The following is an 18466-nucleotide window of genomic DNA, read 5'->3' on the forward strand; positions in this document are numbered from 1 at the left end:
GCATGATGATAAGATGTAGGGGAAGGGAACCATTCTATAATCTTATGAGTAAATCTCAGATGTTGGCCTGTGTCTCAGGAGGTGACCTTCACATGTGGAGTTGATACCAAAATTTAATAATATATCTTTTTATGGACAGAAAATTCTAATTTTAATGTATCCTGTTTATCAATATTTTCTATCATTAGCTCCTTATTATGTAACATGTAATAAATCTCTGCCTATACAAAATATTATCTCTCATGCTATCTTTTTCCTGACTTTGATTTACAATCCACCAGGACTTGATTTTGTGTACAATGTGAGGTAAGTGTTGACTGGATGAGCTGGATGTCCCCCTGGGCTCTTTTCCCACTGGAGGTACCACAGGCTCAGGGAAGACCTCACAGCATGGTACTGCATGGATCTGGAGAGGGCAATGCAACTGGCATGTATTTGTTCCTCATACCCTTCTAATGCAATCTGTCTTGATCTCTGTGGTAAACTGTGGGGTGTGGGGTGGTGGTGTGGGTGCTTTAGCCTTACCCCCATGATCTAGGATTCTCTCATCACTGTCTTGTACACGAAGTTGTTGGCTGCCCTTCTTGTGATGGGGAGCAAAGTCAAGAATGACCTATCTGGCCATCTTGATAATGTCACTTCCCTAAACTAATTCTGATTTAGGCTATTCTCTCATGGGACTGTACTAATTGAAAGATTTCATCCCACTTAGTTTCTTTTAATGAAAAATATATAAATTCAATATGTCGAGGGAGAAACCTTCCTCTAGAAATGTATTCTTCACTAGTATTTCTACCTAAATTTAAATCTTTGGAAGACCATGGATTTGAAATGCCCCCATGTCTCTCAATTTGTCTCTTTTTTTTCCCTTATCTTCTAACAGTGAATGGAACTCTGCATAATTTTAAGTGGCTTTGACATTCAATCAAGGAATCTCAGAGATCACTGAGTCAATTCTCCGATCTTAGAGCTGAAGACATCAAAGTTATGGATGTAGGAGCCATCTTCACCCAGCTTGGACTTTGTATACGGATCACTTCCTGTGCAACAGGAAAGGTCTTTACCAGCCTGTTCACATTCTCTATGGGGTTTTTTACTGTCAGTCAGCCTAGTATCTGCTGAAAAAAATTTGCCAATCCTGTTGTCCTTAATCACACGTATGAAACACATAGAAATGGCACCATTTTCCTTACAATATATTTGTACTTTAGTGCTGCATATATGTTTACATTCTAACATATGTCTGAAAGTATGGGGTGTGGCTTATTTGAAATATGGGGTCCTAATAAAATTTAAGCAGGCTGAATAAATTTCCTGAACCATTTTCATGGAATATGAAATTACAAGTCCCCTGCCACTCTCATCCTAACCTTTTCATTTCTATAACTGCAAGTGATCCTCAGGCAATATTATCCTTTCTCTCCAGCTTTGATATAAATGCTCTTTTTTTTTTTCACTTTTGTATTTTCAGAGCAGGTCAGTACAATGTAGAAACTCACTTGTAGACATTTAATGATTTTCTTTCCAAACTAAAGAAAAGAAAACACTACTTCAGTGTATGGAAGCCTGAACATTAAAAGGATATACAGAAAGATAATTACAAGTGTACTTTGTAGATACATTCTACTCCTTGTAGAACATATCTACTTTGTAGATAGATCTATTCTACAGCTTTTTTTTAAACATCTTTATTGGAGTATAATTGCTTTACAATGGTGTGTTAGTTTCTGCTTTATAACAAAGTGAATCAGTTATACATACACATATGTTTCCATATCTCTTCCCTCTTGCGTCTCCCTCCCTCCCACCCTCCCTATCCCACCCCTCTAGGTGGTCACAAAGCACCGAGCTGATCTCCCTGTGCTATGCAGCTGCTTCCCACTAGCTATCTATTTTACGTTTGGTAGTGTATACATGTCCATGCCACTCTCTCACTTTGTCACAGCTTACCCTTCCCCCTCCCCATATCCTCAAGTCCATTCTCTAGTAGGTCTGTGTCTTTATTCCCTTCTTGCCCCTAGGTTCTTCATGACCTTTTTTTTTTCTTAGATTCCATATATATGTGTTAGCATACGGTATTTGTTTTTCTCTTTCTGACTTACTTCACTCTGTATGACAGACTCTAGTTCCGTCCACCTCACTACAAATAACTCAATTTCGTTTCTCTTTATGGCTGAGTAATATTCCATTGTATATATATGCCACATCTTCTTTATCCATTCATCTGTTGATGGACAGATTTTATTCATGTTAACTCAGCAGAGTTCAACAAAATTCATTTTAACCTCCATTGCCTAATCATATAATCCAGAATTCCTCTACTTACTAAAGACCACCATCTCTATTTGAGTCCTGAATTACTAAGATGCCCCAAGTTCTGTTTACCAATTTACCATGACCTAATCCCACCACAACTATCTCCTCCTTCAATACTTAGATCATGTTTCTAAAACTCAAATGCTTGCAGGAGTAAACAAATAAGTGGGACACATGAAAGTGAGATCTAAGAACTTAGAGCACACCCAGTCAGTCAGTGTGAGCTGGAGAGGCTGGCTCTATTTCAGGGGCTACTTGTACCTTAGTTCCAGCCTATTTTTGTCAAGCCAGAATATGAACACACTTTGATAACCAAGTTAGCACTTCATGAAAAGCCACAGCAAAGCAGGATTTTCGTGAGAATTCTTACCATTTAAGAAGGTAAACAATCAATGGCTTTATACCTATTATCTGTTTGTTTAACATTGTGCATCAAGATTGAAGGAAAAAACAATACACATATTTGCCATATTTCCTTACTAACGCTCTCTTTCCAATTGCACAGTTCAAGTCAAATGGCCAAGAGGGTCTCCTTTTCCGCCTCCTCCTTACTGTTTCTCCCCTTTTTTGCTCAATGCACATATAAAATTTCCTTAAGGAAACAGTGGTTTCATTTTCACTTCTTCATAATTTAGTGATATCTTCCCACCTAGACCACACATGAACTCACTCACCTGGAATTTCAGACAAGAACACATTTCTTGTTTCCTGATATCGTGGTTTTAAATAAACACCATAACCACATTGGCAAACCTAGTAATATTTAAAAATCACAATTAACTTTAAATTAACATGGTTTCAGACACACTGGGAACTCTTAAACCTTGGGGAGTTCTGTGTTTTTATTTTTAAGCAAACAAGGCAACAATAAAGTACGATGAACTTCAGAAAGTTGCCTTTATCTCTTTAATGAAGTTGTCTCAGCAATCAAAAAGAATTCCCTTTCTTTTTAACAATTTTTTAGTAGATTTGCTATGGATAACACTGTTGGCCTTCTTACAGCTGATGTGGGTCCTAATTCTTTTCACTCTAAGGTCTGTTATCTATAAAGCCTTGTGTATTTTCAAGGGGAAATGTTCCAAAATGTCTATGTAGAAAAATAAATAAGATTTTTCTTTCCTTACAGAATAGAAACAGTATTCTTTTAATTTGGACCTTCAATGAAAACAGTGGGTTTTGGTTACTGCAGCGAATGTTTCCTTTAAGAATGTTTACTGAACTGCAAACATTTTACTAAGAAATGTGAGCTTTATTTAGTTATCTGTTGTTATTATGAGATCAAAGTAAAAGAATCTAATTCTCAGAGCATACTCTTCAAACCTCAACTTTTTTACCTCAGGAAATTGAGGTCATAAACATATTTTCCATATCCTGCAAGGAAAGCTTTTCCCCAAGAAATTGCTCAAGGTATTCAAACATTTACTATAAATAGATTTAAATGTTTTAAACACAACTAAATACAAGAATGCTCTGAGAAATTTGAAGAAGTACTATTGATTAATGAAGAAATGAGTCTTGGTGAGACATAATTTCTGGAAGTTATGCTCACCACTATACCACCAACGTGAGACTTATAATTTCTGAATGAAGGGAGGAAGAAAGATTGATAGAACACAGGAAGAATCATTTCAAAATCAGGAAGAAAAACAGTAGCACATATTACAATGATTCTCAACCAGGGAGGAAACCTAAATTCGTAGACCTTCCACATAAAGAAAATCACCAAATTTCATTTTTATACAAACAAAAACCTGGATAAAAGGAAAAACCTGTCAATTTCTTGGATGGGGAGATGAAATTCTTAAGTCAATCCTCTCTAAATTAGTCTAGGTATTTAATAAAATGGATATTTGGGGGATGAAGTTTGGGACAAATTCAGTTTAAAATTCAATTAGATAAAGTTTATAAAAATTTAAACAGGTTTGATAAAATGACTAATAAAAGGGTCATGCGATACTAGATTTGAAAGCTAACATAAAGCCACGTTAATTAAAAGTATGGTACTTACACGAATAAATGACCAAAGGGACAGGAAGAGGTAAGATAAACTGGGTTGGCATCCTTGTTCTACTACCTTTCAGATAAAGGGTTTTGGGCAACTGACCTAACCTTGGAAAGCCACAGTTGCCTCATGTAAAAAGTTATAGTTATAAAAAAATTACTTCATAGGATTGTTACAGGGACAAAATAAAATAATTCATGTAAAACATAGTTTAAAAATTCAATAAATATCAGCCAATGTTATCACAGAATAGAAACTCTAGAGATCAACTCAAGAATATAACAACATAGTATGTGTCATAACTGAATATTTTGTATCTCTGAGGAAAAAATAGGTTATGTAATGAAGGGATAGCAATGTGTTTATATAAAATATAGATTCTCATCTTGCGTCATGAATAAAAATACAGTACAGTTGGATGAAAGACTTGATTATAAGAAATAAAGTCAAAGAAAAGATAGGTAATCAGTTTATATAAGTACTAAAGTTTTGAAGAACTCAAGGTCCTTCTCAGCAAAATTCCAAAGGCAGAAGCCATAAAGTGAAGACAGTATTATCAGTGTTGGTCCCCGTCTTCCTTTACCCAGCATTTCACACCGAGGATCACCTCCTCTTTGATAGACTTCTTCCTTTAGAGTCTTGCACTCAAGACTGTCTTGGTTTTCTCCTACCTCATGAGTCACTCTTTCTGTCTCCACAATATCCTGTTTTCTCTGATCTCTTAATGATCAATATTTGGTGCTCTATCCTTGGTCCTCTTTCTTCTCTATCATCTCATGCATTCCTTGGAATTAAATACTATATATACTCTGTTACTTCTAAATTCATATCTTTAGCATAGACTTCTCACACCAAATCAATTCTTATATAACAAACTGCCTACATGTAAGGGTAAGGGGAGGGGAGGGAGTTATAAGAATCATGAAGTGCAGTTTATGTAGCTCAATATGCTATCAAATATTCCTTCATTTTATGTATATACATACATACATACATACACACACATACACACACACACACACACACACACACACACACACACACATCAAAGAGGTAGACCTCAGAGATCTTGCAGATTTGGTTCCAGACTACCACAATAAAGTGAATATCATAATAACACAAGTCACATGAACTTTTTGGTTTCCCAGTATATATAAAAATGATGTTTACATTATACTGTAGCTATTAAGTATGCAATAGCACAACGTCTAAAAAAAAACAATGTATGTACCTTAATTAAAAAATAATGCTGTTGCAAAAATGGCACCAATAGACTTGCTCAACACAGGATTGCCACAACACTTCAATTTGTTTAAAAAAATCAAAATAAATTAATAAAGCAAACACTAATAAATTGTGGTATGCCTATATACATATATATATATATTCATATATATATGAATGAGAATGACCTATTTTGGTAGCTAATACTAATCTTCCTTCTGAGGTAGGATTATAAGTAATTAATTTTTCTTTATACTTATTTATATTTTCAAAATATTTGAACATCAACATTATTTTTTAGCCATTAAAAACCAACCAGTAGGAGGAGTGATGTCACTGTGATGACAACGTAGGTCATTCCTGCCTTTGCTCACCCTTCCAAGAAGAACAACTAACAACTATTCATGGTCAAGACACCACTATGAGAATCCTAGAACACAGGGATGAGGCTGAGCACCCCTGCACCACAGACACCAAGAGACCTCATTAGAAGGTAAGAGAAGTGGCTACACATTGATCACCTTGCCTATCCCCCAGGCTGGAGCAGCATTATGCTGAGAGCTCCCTCCTGAGCCTATGACACCTCCAGTGGGAAAGAGAGCCCAGGGAAACATCCAGCCTGCACCCAGTGTTGTGGGTCGCTTTCTGGGAGCCCCTACTTTGACTTCACTCCACAGGGATTTCAGAAGAAGCTTCAGGGATCAACCACTGGGAATCTGACCATGACAGAGAAATTGGGTGGGAGGGCGGGGCTTGCAACAAGAGAACCTGGATCTTGGCAGCTCGAGTTCCTACCTGCAGAACCTAAGCAGTAGTGCCAGCCAGCAGTTTTGCTCAACTGCAGAAACCAAGTTCCTGTTGCAGTCTGACCAGGGAAATGGATGGGTGCAGGTCTGCCTAATTCAGGTCCTCAAATAATGACCTGAGTTTTGGTGGCTCTAAGAGCGTGATTTGCCCATTGCCAGGCAAGGTAGCTGAGTCACAGCCCAACAAGCTTCAGAATGTGACTGAAGGACCTGACCAGAAGGGCTGGTGAGAACACTTGGAAGCTTCATAGTCTGGCAACACTGGAGCCGAGAGGCAGGCAGGCAGTGCTGATCGTCCACAGAACAGAGCTATTACTGGGCAGGGAGGTTTCCCCTGCTACACCCAGGCAGGGGAATTAATCCATAGCCTCACCCTTGCCATTTCTATTCAATATAGTGCTGGAAGTCCTTACCAAAGTAATCAGGCAAGAAGAAGAAATAAAAGACATCAGAATTGGAAAGAAAGAAGATAAACCATCTCTATTTGCAAATAATATGATTTTATATATTGAAAATCCTAAAGACTCCACCAAAAAACTGTTAAATGTAATTAACAAATTTAGTAAAGTTGCAGGATACAAAATTAATGTGCAAAAAATCAGTAGCATTTCTGTACACTAACAACACATTATCTGAAAAAGAAATAAAGAGAATCATCCATTTAAAATAGTACCCAAAAAATACTTAGGAATAGGGTCTTCCCTGGTTGCACAGTGGTTGAGAGTCTGCCTGCCAATGCAGTGGACACGGGTTCGTGCCCTGGTCTGGGAAGATCCCACATGCCGTGGAACGACTGGGCCTGTGAGCCATGGCCGCTGAGCCTGTGCATCCAGAGCCTGTGCTCCATAATGGGAGACGCCACAACAGTGAGAGGCCCGCATAACACAAAAAAACAAAAAACAAAAAACAACTTAGGAATACACTTAACAAGGAAGTGAAAAATCTTTACTCTGAAAACTACAAGACACTGATGAAAGAAATCTAAGGAGACACACATAAATGGACAGGTTTCTCATGTTCACAGATTGGAAGAATTAATATTGTTAAAATACCAATATTACCAAAAGCATCTATAGATTCAATCCAATCCCTACCAAGATTCCAATGACATTTTTTATAGAAGTAGAAAAAACAATCTTAAAATTTAAATGGAAACAAAAAAGCAATTCCTTGAAAGAAGAACAAAGCAGGGGATATCACAATTTCCTGATTTCAAGCTATACTATAAATGTATAGTAATCAAAACAGTATGGTACTGGCACAGAAACAAACAAATAGATCAATGGAACAGAATCAAGAGTCCCAAAATAAACCAAGTATATAAGTTCAACCAATATTTAACAAAGAACCCAAGAATACTCAATGGAGAAAAGACAGTCTTTTTAAATAAATGGCGCAGGGATAACAGATATTCACAAGTAATAGAATTAAACAAGGCCCCTGTCTTAAATCATTCACAAAAGCTAACACCAGATGAATTAAAGACTTAAATGTAAGATCTGAAAATGTGAAATTCCTAGAAGAAAAAGTAGAAAAAATGCTTCTTGACAAGGGTCTTGACATTGATATTTTTGGATATGACACATAAATATAAGCAACAAAATTAAATATGCACCCCAATGTTCATAGCAGCACTATTTACAACAGCCAGGACATGGAAGCACCTAAGTGTCCATCAACAGATGAATGGATAAAGAAGATGTGGGGTATATATACAATGAAACATTACTCAGCCATAAAAAAGAATGCAATTTGCAGCAACATGGATGGACTGAGAGATTATCATACGAAGTGAAGTAAGTCAGACAGAGAAAGACAAATATCATATGATAACAGAATCTAAAAAAAATTATAGAAATGAACTTATTTACAAAATGGAAACAGACTCACAGATGTAGAAAACAAACTTATGGTTACCAAAAGGGAAAGGGCAGGGGAGGGATAAACTAGGAGTTTGGGATTAACAGATAAACACCTCTGTACATAAAATAGATAAACAACAAGCACTTACTGTATAGCAAAGGGAACTACATTCAATATCTTGCAATAACCTACAAAATGAATCTGAAAAATAATATATATACATATATAGGTATAACTGAATCATGTTACTGTACACAATATTGTAAATCAACCATACTTCAATAAAAAAATAAAATAAACAAGTGGGACTATATCAAACTAAAAAGCTTCTTCACAGTAAAAATAAAAAACGATCAAAAAAGTGAAAAACAAACCACCCACTTGGAAAAAGGATGTGCAGAGCATACATCTCATAAGGAGTTAATATCCAAAATAAATTAAAAAGCTCATAGAACTCAATATCAAAAAAACCAAACACTCCAATTTAAAAAATGAGCAAAAGACCTGAATAGACATTTTTCCAAAGATGATACAAGAATGGTCAACAGGTAAATGAAAAAAGGCTCAATATCACTGGTCTTTAGGTAAATGCAAATAAAAATCACTATGAGATATCACTTCATGCATTTTAAAGTGGTTAACACCAAAAAGAAGGGATAACAAATGCTGGTGAGGATGTGGAGAAAAGGGAAAATTTGTGCACTGTTGGTGGGTTTGTAAACTGGCACAGATCCTAGACAAAACAGTATGTAGACTCCTCAAAAAATTAAAAATAGAATTACCATATGATCAAGGGATTTTAATTCTGAAAATATATCCAAAGGAAATGAAAAACTATCTTGAAAAGATATTTGTACCTCCATGTTCACTGCAGTATTATTTACAATAGTCAAGACATGGAAACAATCTAAGTGTCCATTGATGGATGAATAGATAAAGAAGATTATATATATATATAAGAATATATATAATATTGTATTATATATTATATATATTATATAATGGAATAGTACATATAATATATAATATCATATATAATATTATATAATGGAATATTATATATAATATTAAATAATATATATAACATATTTATTATATATATTAATATATAATATATTAACATATATTTATATAAAACATACAAATATAATATAATATATAAATATATAATCTTGATTATATATTAATATATAATCATTATATTATACAATATATATTACAATTAACATATTATATAATATTTAATAAATAATGTGACTATATACCACAGCAGTGGTAACTATAGTCATCATGTTGTACATTACATCCCTAGTACTTTATTTACCTTACTACTGGACGTTGGTACGTTTTGACCACCTTTCTGCAATTATACATTATACATGTAATATATATAATATATAACATTAATATATCATTAATATATTAATATAATTTAACCTTAATATATTATATTATACCATAATATAATATTATTAATATAATATTAATAAAATATATTTATACTATATAATATATGTTAGTGAAATATACATTATATAGTATATTTCATTTATACACTGTATATTATATATTATGTATTATATATTATATATATTCATATATTATAATATATTAAACATTACATATATTATTTATATTTCATCATATATAAAATATTGATTGTATTTAACAAAATATCAAATATTATGTGTAATATATAATATAAAATATAATTAATATATTAATATATGATTATTTTATATTAATATAATTATACAATATATTATTTATATAATAATATATTTATGTATTTCATTATATTGTATATAATATATACTATATATAAAAACATTAATATTATATAATATATTAATATATTATACATTATATGATATATTAATATTTCTAACATATGATATAGGTATATTAATATATATATCTTATATTATTATAATTATATAATATAATATGTAATATATTTTATATATTATATATACACGCACACTTGTTTTTGTCATTAGTGGTGAGCCTACAACCATGAATTGCTTACGTTACAATAGGCCAAAAAAATAGTTATGAGAATAATACTTTATGTTCAATACAAAACTACCAATTTCAAGCCAATATTCTTAAGGAAAAAATCTGGGTCATGTTACATTAATGGGCAAGAGTATAAATATTCATAAAGTTTCCTTGTAAATAGATATTTTTGTGAGAGAAAAAAATAAGAAAAAAGAAACGTGAAACGATATTCAAAGAACAAAAAGCTTAATGTGTTCCTATACAAACAAAAAGCTTAATGTGTTCCTATACAAACAACAAAAAGCTTAATGTGTTCCTATACAAACAACAGAGCAAAAGAGCAAGATTTCCAAATTAAAGGCGCATGTGTTAAGAAAGATGTGACAAGTACTTGATTGGAAATAAGGTATTGAAAACGAGATTAAAACAATCGGATGAGATATTTACAGAATGAATTAGAGAGGTGCTCGAAAAGGTAGTGAGTTCTGAAATTTCCACCTCTTACATCAAAGGAAAAATCATATCATATCCTGGCCCTAATCCCCATCAACAATGATCAATTTTTGTAAGATTTGCCTAACTGATCAGCATGGATTAATTGCCATGGGAGAGGCAGAGCCGTTTGGGGCATCTTCTTTCTCGGTGAGTTTCAGGCTTATGATCTAAGTGTAACTCACTACATAAAGATTAAATACTTTCATACTTAGCATATTAGAATCAAATTCACACGCATTATTTTTAAACACTGATCACTTGAATTCCCGTTTAAAATGCCATCTAGCTCAGAAGGAGTTTTTTTCTAACTGCCCCTTCTGTGTATATAGAAACAGATAAAAGTTATATTATCTCTGAAAAAAAACCTGACCGATTACCTATAGCCAAAATCAGAGAGAAGTTTATATTAATAAAAAGATGTTGGAGATAAACAAAACAAAATTATTCACGTTTTCTCATTTTTATCACTAATATAAGCAATCCAGCCACTTGCAAAAAAAAATAATAGAAAGGAACTTTTTTCACCTTTTCTTACTGACATTTATGGCTCAAAGCCTTGTTTTTAAGCACTCAAAAATTGGACGGTGTTAAACTTCTTCTGGACTCCCTGTTCTCTTTTATTTACTTATTTTTGTCTTAAAAGTAGTTTTTAAATACTTGATAGTATAGTTGATTTACAATATTGTGTTAGTTTACCTCTTTTATTTATTTTTTGATGATAAGTTACACCTCATCCCACCTGAGAATATTTTCAACATAATACTGTCCTGGAGAAAGTTAATTGTGTAGCAAAAAGCAAACAAGCAAGAAAACAAACAAAAACAAAAATACTATTTCATACTCAAAAAGGTTCTGGAGGTACTGAGTTAGACTAAAACACTTTTCTCCACAGCAGCAGGACTGCTCCGAGATTTTACATCTGAATCTAACATCTAAGGCAGTGTCTGATAAAATGAATATTTGTTGAATAAATTAGTGATGCATTTCGTAAAACCTATGTAGGAGCATCCAGTTTTCAACTTTTTGTTTTCTTTCTTGCTTGCTGATTTCTATTTAGCTCTTTAATAGATGTTGAATAAATGAATAATATCTAATTCATGTATTTACAAATTTACACATTTGCAAAGCAATGCTTTATGCCTCTGGCTCCTTGAGTAATAAAGGTTATAATATTATTGCTATTAGTATATCAGCAGTAGTAATAGTTTTAACTGTAATGACGGTAATAGTATGAAGTATCAACCAAATGCAGTCACCAAGACAAATGTTCTAGAAACTCTGCACCTCATCTCAGTTTTGTAAAATCTGAGGACATAGACATCATTGTACACATTCTATAGGTATAGAATTGAGAAGAGAATTTGGAATTCTAAAAATTTTCTTTGAGAACCTCAAAAACAAATTACATGAGGAAATTGTTTGGTAGCATTTAAATGTGGTTTAGCAGGAGTCAGTATAAAGAAATGAATGCTTTGTTGTAAAAATTAGGTAAATGATTTGGTTCTTCTAAAAGAGAATACTAAACATATGGAAAACATCATGAGGAAAGACACATTAGCTAAATGTCTATTAAGTGTAAGAGAAGAAAAAGGCACACGGTATTTCTTTAGGGGAAAGCTAAATATTGCCTGTTCTACTCTCTTTGCTACCAGTTAATGGGGTACTGTTACTTGTGATATTGGAACTCATTTGTTTTACTCTGTTTTTACCCAGTTATGAAGACTCAGATCATTTGAGTGAAGAAAAACAGAGACTGTGCAATTGTTTAGTGTTAAGTAGATTAAGTAATTTGTTCACTGGTGTTTTACTTAGGTACTTGGGAATATGCAAAAGGGTGAGACGCAATTTTTACATAAAAAATTAAGACAAGTATATTGGGCCATGTACGTTTCTTCCATTACTGAAATGCTGTACGTTTTGTCACCTCATTTTCTTGCTCTTTTGGGTTTGGGTGGTTATAAATATCCGCCACTCAAATCTATAGTGTCAACTATTTCTCTATAGTAAGGAATATCTGATAATTATGAATTCTTGACTCCCATACAACCATGTACTGCCCTATAAGTCATATGTTTAAGTAATAAAAAAAAATACAATAAACCTGGGAACCCAAGAATGATCCTTCTATTACATTATTAGTATGTGCTTTCCAGACTGAGGGGGATGTTCCATTTATAACTCTCATTTGTTTCCTACCATCATGGCCAAGTTTCCACCTACTACATGTCTCCTTGCCATCATTTTAACTTCCAGTTTGGAGCACTGTAAACTGTTTCCTAACCCCTAAATTAAAACAAATGATATCCACTCCACATGCACCAGCAATCTGACTAGAAGCCACTTCAAAGATTCCATTTTAAAGAATGAAGTATGGCCACTGCTTCCTGAAGCCAGAGTTAGCCTAGTTCATAACCAAGTGGGACTTTCTCTGATTTCCCTTCTACTTAAACACGGACAGGTTTGGTTTTGGTTTTTGTTTTTATTTTTTTCCTAAGACATTTTTTCTCCTCTGCTCAAGGTAATCCTGGTTATTTTGTTGTTGCTGCTGCTTTTATTGGGAAGGGCCCTGGAGGACTCTGCCTCACTCAGCGTTGCCAGGGACCAACCAGTACACATATGTCTGCAAAGACATTCCAAGACAATGCTCCGCTGTCTGTGTGAGCATACACCTCCCCAAACATTTACAGACTGTCTCAGCTACACACAGTTTCAAAGAGAGCAGAAGTGTATATTTTTTCTTACACTGGCACTGGCTTATCAAACTGGATGAAAGTGGATGAAACTGTTTGAAAGTGGATGGCAGCAAACACAAACTCTACAACTCCAACGTTAAATTGTTCATTTAAACTGGCCACTCGGGCTGCATATTGCTTCTTACACAAGCTGCTCTTACCCTCTCCTCCACCCACTTACACTGCCACTACACGTCAAGGTCTGGGCAATGCAATACCACCACGCTCCAAGTGCACTTTCCCAGGCCCCTCGCCTCCCTTCTGCCCTCCCACCTCACGTACATGCTTAGAGCTTGTGCACATAGTAAAAGAACAGAAAACACAATGACAGATACTTGTGGACACGTTTCCTGCTAACTTGTGCCAAAGAGCACAAGAGATGCCAAAGAGCAAAATATCGACCCTTCCCCTGACAGACATACACACACACATACACACCTAGACATACAGATACACATAGACACATACACACAAATACACATATACATGTACACACACATGCATACGCACATATGCATATACACATATACACATGCACACACAGAGACACACACAGGCATACATACACACACAGAGAGACATAAACACACACACATACACATACACACATAGACACATACACACACACACACCCCAAATAATTCAGCTTAAATTGAAGATATGTTCCTTCTGAAAAGATTTATATTCTTCCTGACATCTGTAGGTGCTACTAATTCACACCCATCTGAAAATAATTTGCCTGCTTGAGTCTTTCACATTCTGCAAGCAATGTGAATTTCAACCCTAAACTCACAACAGGTCAACAAATAGTTATGACATATAAAGGGGGCTTGTCTATTTCTCCTTCACCCATAGCCAAGGCCATTAGAATAAATATCCTTGCTGCCTTCTCCCGTTGTTAGGTGGTTTTTCCTGGTTCACCCTTTTTGACTGAAGGTGTGGTGTTTTTTTTGCGGGGTGAGGGGCCTCAGCCTTATACAGGTTCTGGCCTGTGCTCCCCATCTTGCTTGGGCCCAAGGTCCTTTCCTGTCCCCACCCCGTACTGCTGTTACAGTATGGATGGGCAAATGCCCCAGAATTGCAGTCCGCATCTCTTTGTAAATGGAGACTCTGCAGTTCATCTAATTCAGCGAATGTTATAAAGCTCAGGTTCCCCTCTGAATACAATAGTCGTCTTTCAGCTCCTAGGACATGCTCTTCCCTCTCCAAGGCCTTTTGCCCGAGTGGTGTTTCATGTGCTTGAACATTCTTTTCACACATTGATGCCCATACACACACACAAACGCATGCACACACACACACACACACACACACACACACACCCCTTATTGAGGTTCCTTTCTTCTCATTCTTTATATCTGATTTTAAATCTTACTTTCTCAGACAGCCTTAACCATCACAATCACAATGGGGTAACAGCAATATTTTGCAGTGGGGCATTTTCAACAGGCAGAAAGTTTCCAGAATCAGATCTTTGGGTTCCCAGAATGTGCACTATAGCCCTGGATCCCAAAACCCGAAACTATCACTCATTATATAATAAATATGCTACATGAATAAAACATGACTCAAGTGTTACCGTCTAGAGGATATATCCATATGAGAAATGAGAGAGATGCACAGACACACACACACAGACACACACACAGACCTCTCCAGGAACTTGCTGGTGAGGAACACTTAATAAGTTACAGTTGCAGCTGAACACAGAATCCTCCTGAAGTGATGCCTAGTTCTCTATTGTTTTAGAAACTAGAATAGAGAAGGAAAATTGTCAAAACGCCCCAAAGTCCATGGGATATCATTTTTTCTTCTAATTCAATACAATGTTCCTTGCCTGTTTCCAGAGGACAAATAAGGATTTGTGCACATATGTTACAAAGTCCAAATAAGCCCTTGTGGGGCTTGATAGTCACAGGTTTTTTTAACTTCTGCCAAACAACTGTGCACTGCAGGATGATGACATTAAGCTTTATGTATTGATTTTCAGCCTCACCAAAAAGCTTTCAGACACTCTTATCTTTAGTTGTCAAAATCTTGGGTTCGAAGAACATCCAGTGAATCTATTTTTATCCGAGTTTAAGAAATAACATCAATTTAAAAATAAATACCTTAAAATGCAATTTATATCTACTCCTTTCAATAAATACATTAAAAAGAACTGAGGTATCATTAGAATGTAATAAGCAACTCTTAATCCTCCAACTTTCTAGCTCTCTTGATTTTGATCAGAACATACTTGATAAAAACCAGGGGTTCTTTCAAAAGGATGCTTGCCAACATCAAGAAGACATCTTAAACAAAATAGTCTGTATTTCAGCACACCTCCTCATCACAGAGCACCAAATTATCCAAAGGAGCATAAGTTACATGATTACAACAGTACACGCTACTATCTCCGTGCTTTGCACTCCTCAAAAATGCCATCATTTTTCAATCTATCAACTTTTCAGGCTGAGAGCAAGTGGGAGTTGAAAAAAGCAGACATAGCTCTGAGAAGATTAATACTTTTAAAAAGAACAAATTCAGGGATTTTATCAAATCAAATGAACAGTAATAAGACATCATTGCCCTGGAAAGCATGGGCAAATTACAAATATTTCCTGAGTGCACGTCATGTGTCAGGTACTGTTTAAATGTCTCTTGATTTTTAATCTAGCTTTTCTTCTGTCATGTCACACTGCCTCCCTTCTAGTTTTCTACCAACCAATTTACAGCTATTCAATGTTCTCCCTTCATTCTAAACCTAACCACAGCATTCAAACAATGGCTCGATTAATGTATACTTCTACAATAACAATTTCTTACTGGGTCAGCATGTTAGGAAACTAGGAGAGAAGGCTTGGCATGGAGTCGGAAGCCCCAGTCTCTGGTCTCAACTCCAGCACTTTGTAGCTGTGTGATCTTGGGCAGGTCACGTAACCTCCAAATCCTGTTTCCTGATACGTAACAGGTTAATGCTATGTATACTGCAAAGGTTGCTGTGAGGGTAAAATGAAATAACGTACATGGAAGAGGTGAACAAAGGGCTTGGAACACTGTGGATGCCCAATAAGTATCAACACTTGAATCTCAAAAAAAAAAGTTATATTCATAGCAATTTATAAATATTGTCTCACTAAAGCTCTTAATATGTTTATATGGCAAATAAGTATACACACCTTTATACATACACACAAATAATACAAAATACCTGAAGGGCCGTAAGGATATTTGCTAAGGCTTGTCCGTATGTGTCATGACAGTGAACAGCAAGAGCCCTGGGTGGGATTTCTTTCATGACACTTTCCAGCATCCTCTTCATGCTTCCTGGAGTTCCCACTCCAATTGTGTCTCCCAGGGAAATCTCGTAACAGCCCATGCCATACAATCTCTTAGACACCTATCAAGAAAAGTGACAAGCTAGTAAAACAATGGAAATGAACACACTCAAACCCTGTTGTTCCTTAGCAAACATCATCTAGAAGTAAACATCACAACTAAGATAACTTGCATATCCATGGAAAATGTATATTTTAGTTTTCTAGTCCTTGTCCTTGCTCATTAAATCCCAAGCATTATATAAAACTTTGAATGACATTCCTGTAGTTATCTTTCTCTAATATTCAAGTTTGCCTCAGAATCCTATCTATCTAAGTAGCTACATGTTCATTTATGAAAGTATAAGCTACAATTTCATTTATGGGAGGCTTATTTTCTCAGCCCTTTAATCAAACAGAAGCATCACAGATTTACTTTGGAACTAGTATTTCTCAAGGCGGTCAAGAGATGTCAATCAAGTAGCTTTGTAATCGGTACAGACACTTGATATTTTTGGCTTAAATTTTCTAGCTCATAAATAGATGCTCTTGAGTTTGGTAAACTTTGTGCTCCCTTCAAGCCAAATAACTAATGTTACTTTCAAAGAGCAATATGAATTTTAATGAAGGCAGCATGGTATGTTGACAAAGACATGGCTTCTGGAATCAGACAGGCCTGGATTGAAATCTCAGCTGCCACAAATGCTAGTCATGTGATACTGGGCAGAAGATGAACCTTTTGAAGCCTCAGCCCCTATTCTGTAAAATACAAACAATAAAACACCATTATTTAGCATGTTTTCTAAGCCTTACTAATTAATTTTTCAAAATCACAATAATAATGATGAAGTGAGTGTTGACATGTTTGGTTGTGAAAATGAGAATATATAAAAATCGCTTTGTGCAAAATCAGACACATGGTCACCCCTTAACTCATGCCTTATGTGTGTCTTTGGTGCTTATTTTACATCAGGTGCTGCCCTAGATGCTGGGATATGATGGGGATGCAGATGTTAAGGGTCCAGGCTCAAGGTATTATGGAATCTGGAGTCAAGTGAGGACAGACCCTAATCAATTCCACTCAGGAATGTGTAAACACAGCTAACATAATAATTTTGGAACAAAGAAACAGGATTCTAAGAGCATGTAGCAAAGGAAATTGACCTAGATCTGTCAAGCAGGAAGGGCCTCAGTGACAGCCTGAGATAAAGTCAGCATCAACTTGTCGAAGAGGTTGTCGAGGAAGGGTGTGAGAAGAACTTTCAGGTGGAATTTCAGGCAGCTGAAATATCAAATACTAAGGGGATTCCAAGTAGGAAGGAAGGTCATGGGAATTCCCTGGTGGTCCAGTGGTTGAGGTTCCGCACTTCCACTGCAGGGGGCGCGGGTTAAATCACTGGTCGGGGAACTAGAATCCCCCATGCCACGGGGTGTGGCCAAAGGAAGAAAAAAAAAGGAGGGAAGGTCAGATGCAAAGGACAGATGTGACAAGAAAGCAAAAACCAAGGGGGAATGGGGCTCCATAAAGCTGGGGAGGAAGGCCCGGGGCAGAGCGTACAAACAGTACACACAGCCTTGCAAACTGACCGGGTTTTGGATTTTGGTTGAGGTGTCTATCATAAGAGCAGTAGAAAGCCTTGACCAAATGTGGAGTAGTGGTGACATAATGGGATTTATGTTTCAGAAAGGCAGTATCAATACATCAAAAATAGTTTGAAGGGAACTCAG

The 18466-nt window shown here is 35.5% G+C and overlaps 1 protein-coding gene across 2 annotated transcripts in view; it reads right to left on the bottom strand.

Moving 5' to 3' along the window:
- The window catches only part of HMGCLL1 (3-hydroxy-3-methylglutaryl-CoA lyase like 1), an 86702-nt gene that overhangs the window by 35002 nt on the left and 33234 nt on the right, over positions 1 to 18466 (bottom strand). For both annotated transcript variants that reach the window (XM_079934079.1, XM_079934080.1), the window contains one exon: positions 16633 to 16821. In XM_079934079.1, the coding sequence (XP_079790205.1) occupies positions 16633 to 16821 (189 nt within the window). The remainder of the gene's footprint in view (positions 1 to 16632; positions 16822 to 18466) is intronic.

This window comes from Stenella coeruleoalba (genome assembly GCF_951394435.1).
Source record: "Stenella coeruleoalba genome assembly, chromosome: 10".
Classification (NCBI taxonomy): domain Eukaryota; kingdom Metazoa; phylum Chordata; class Mammalia; order Artiodactyla; family Delphinidae; genus Stenella; species Stenella coeruleoalba.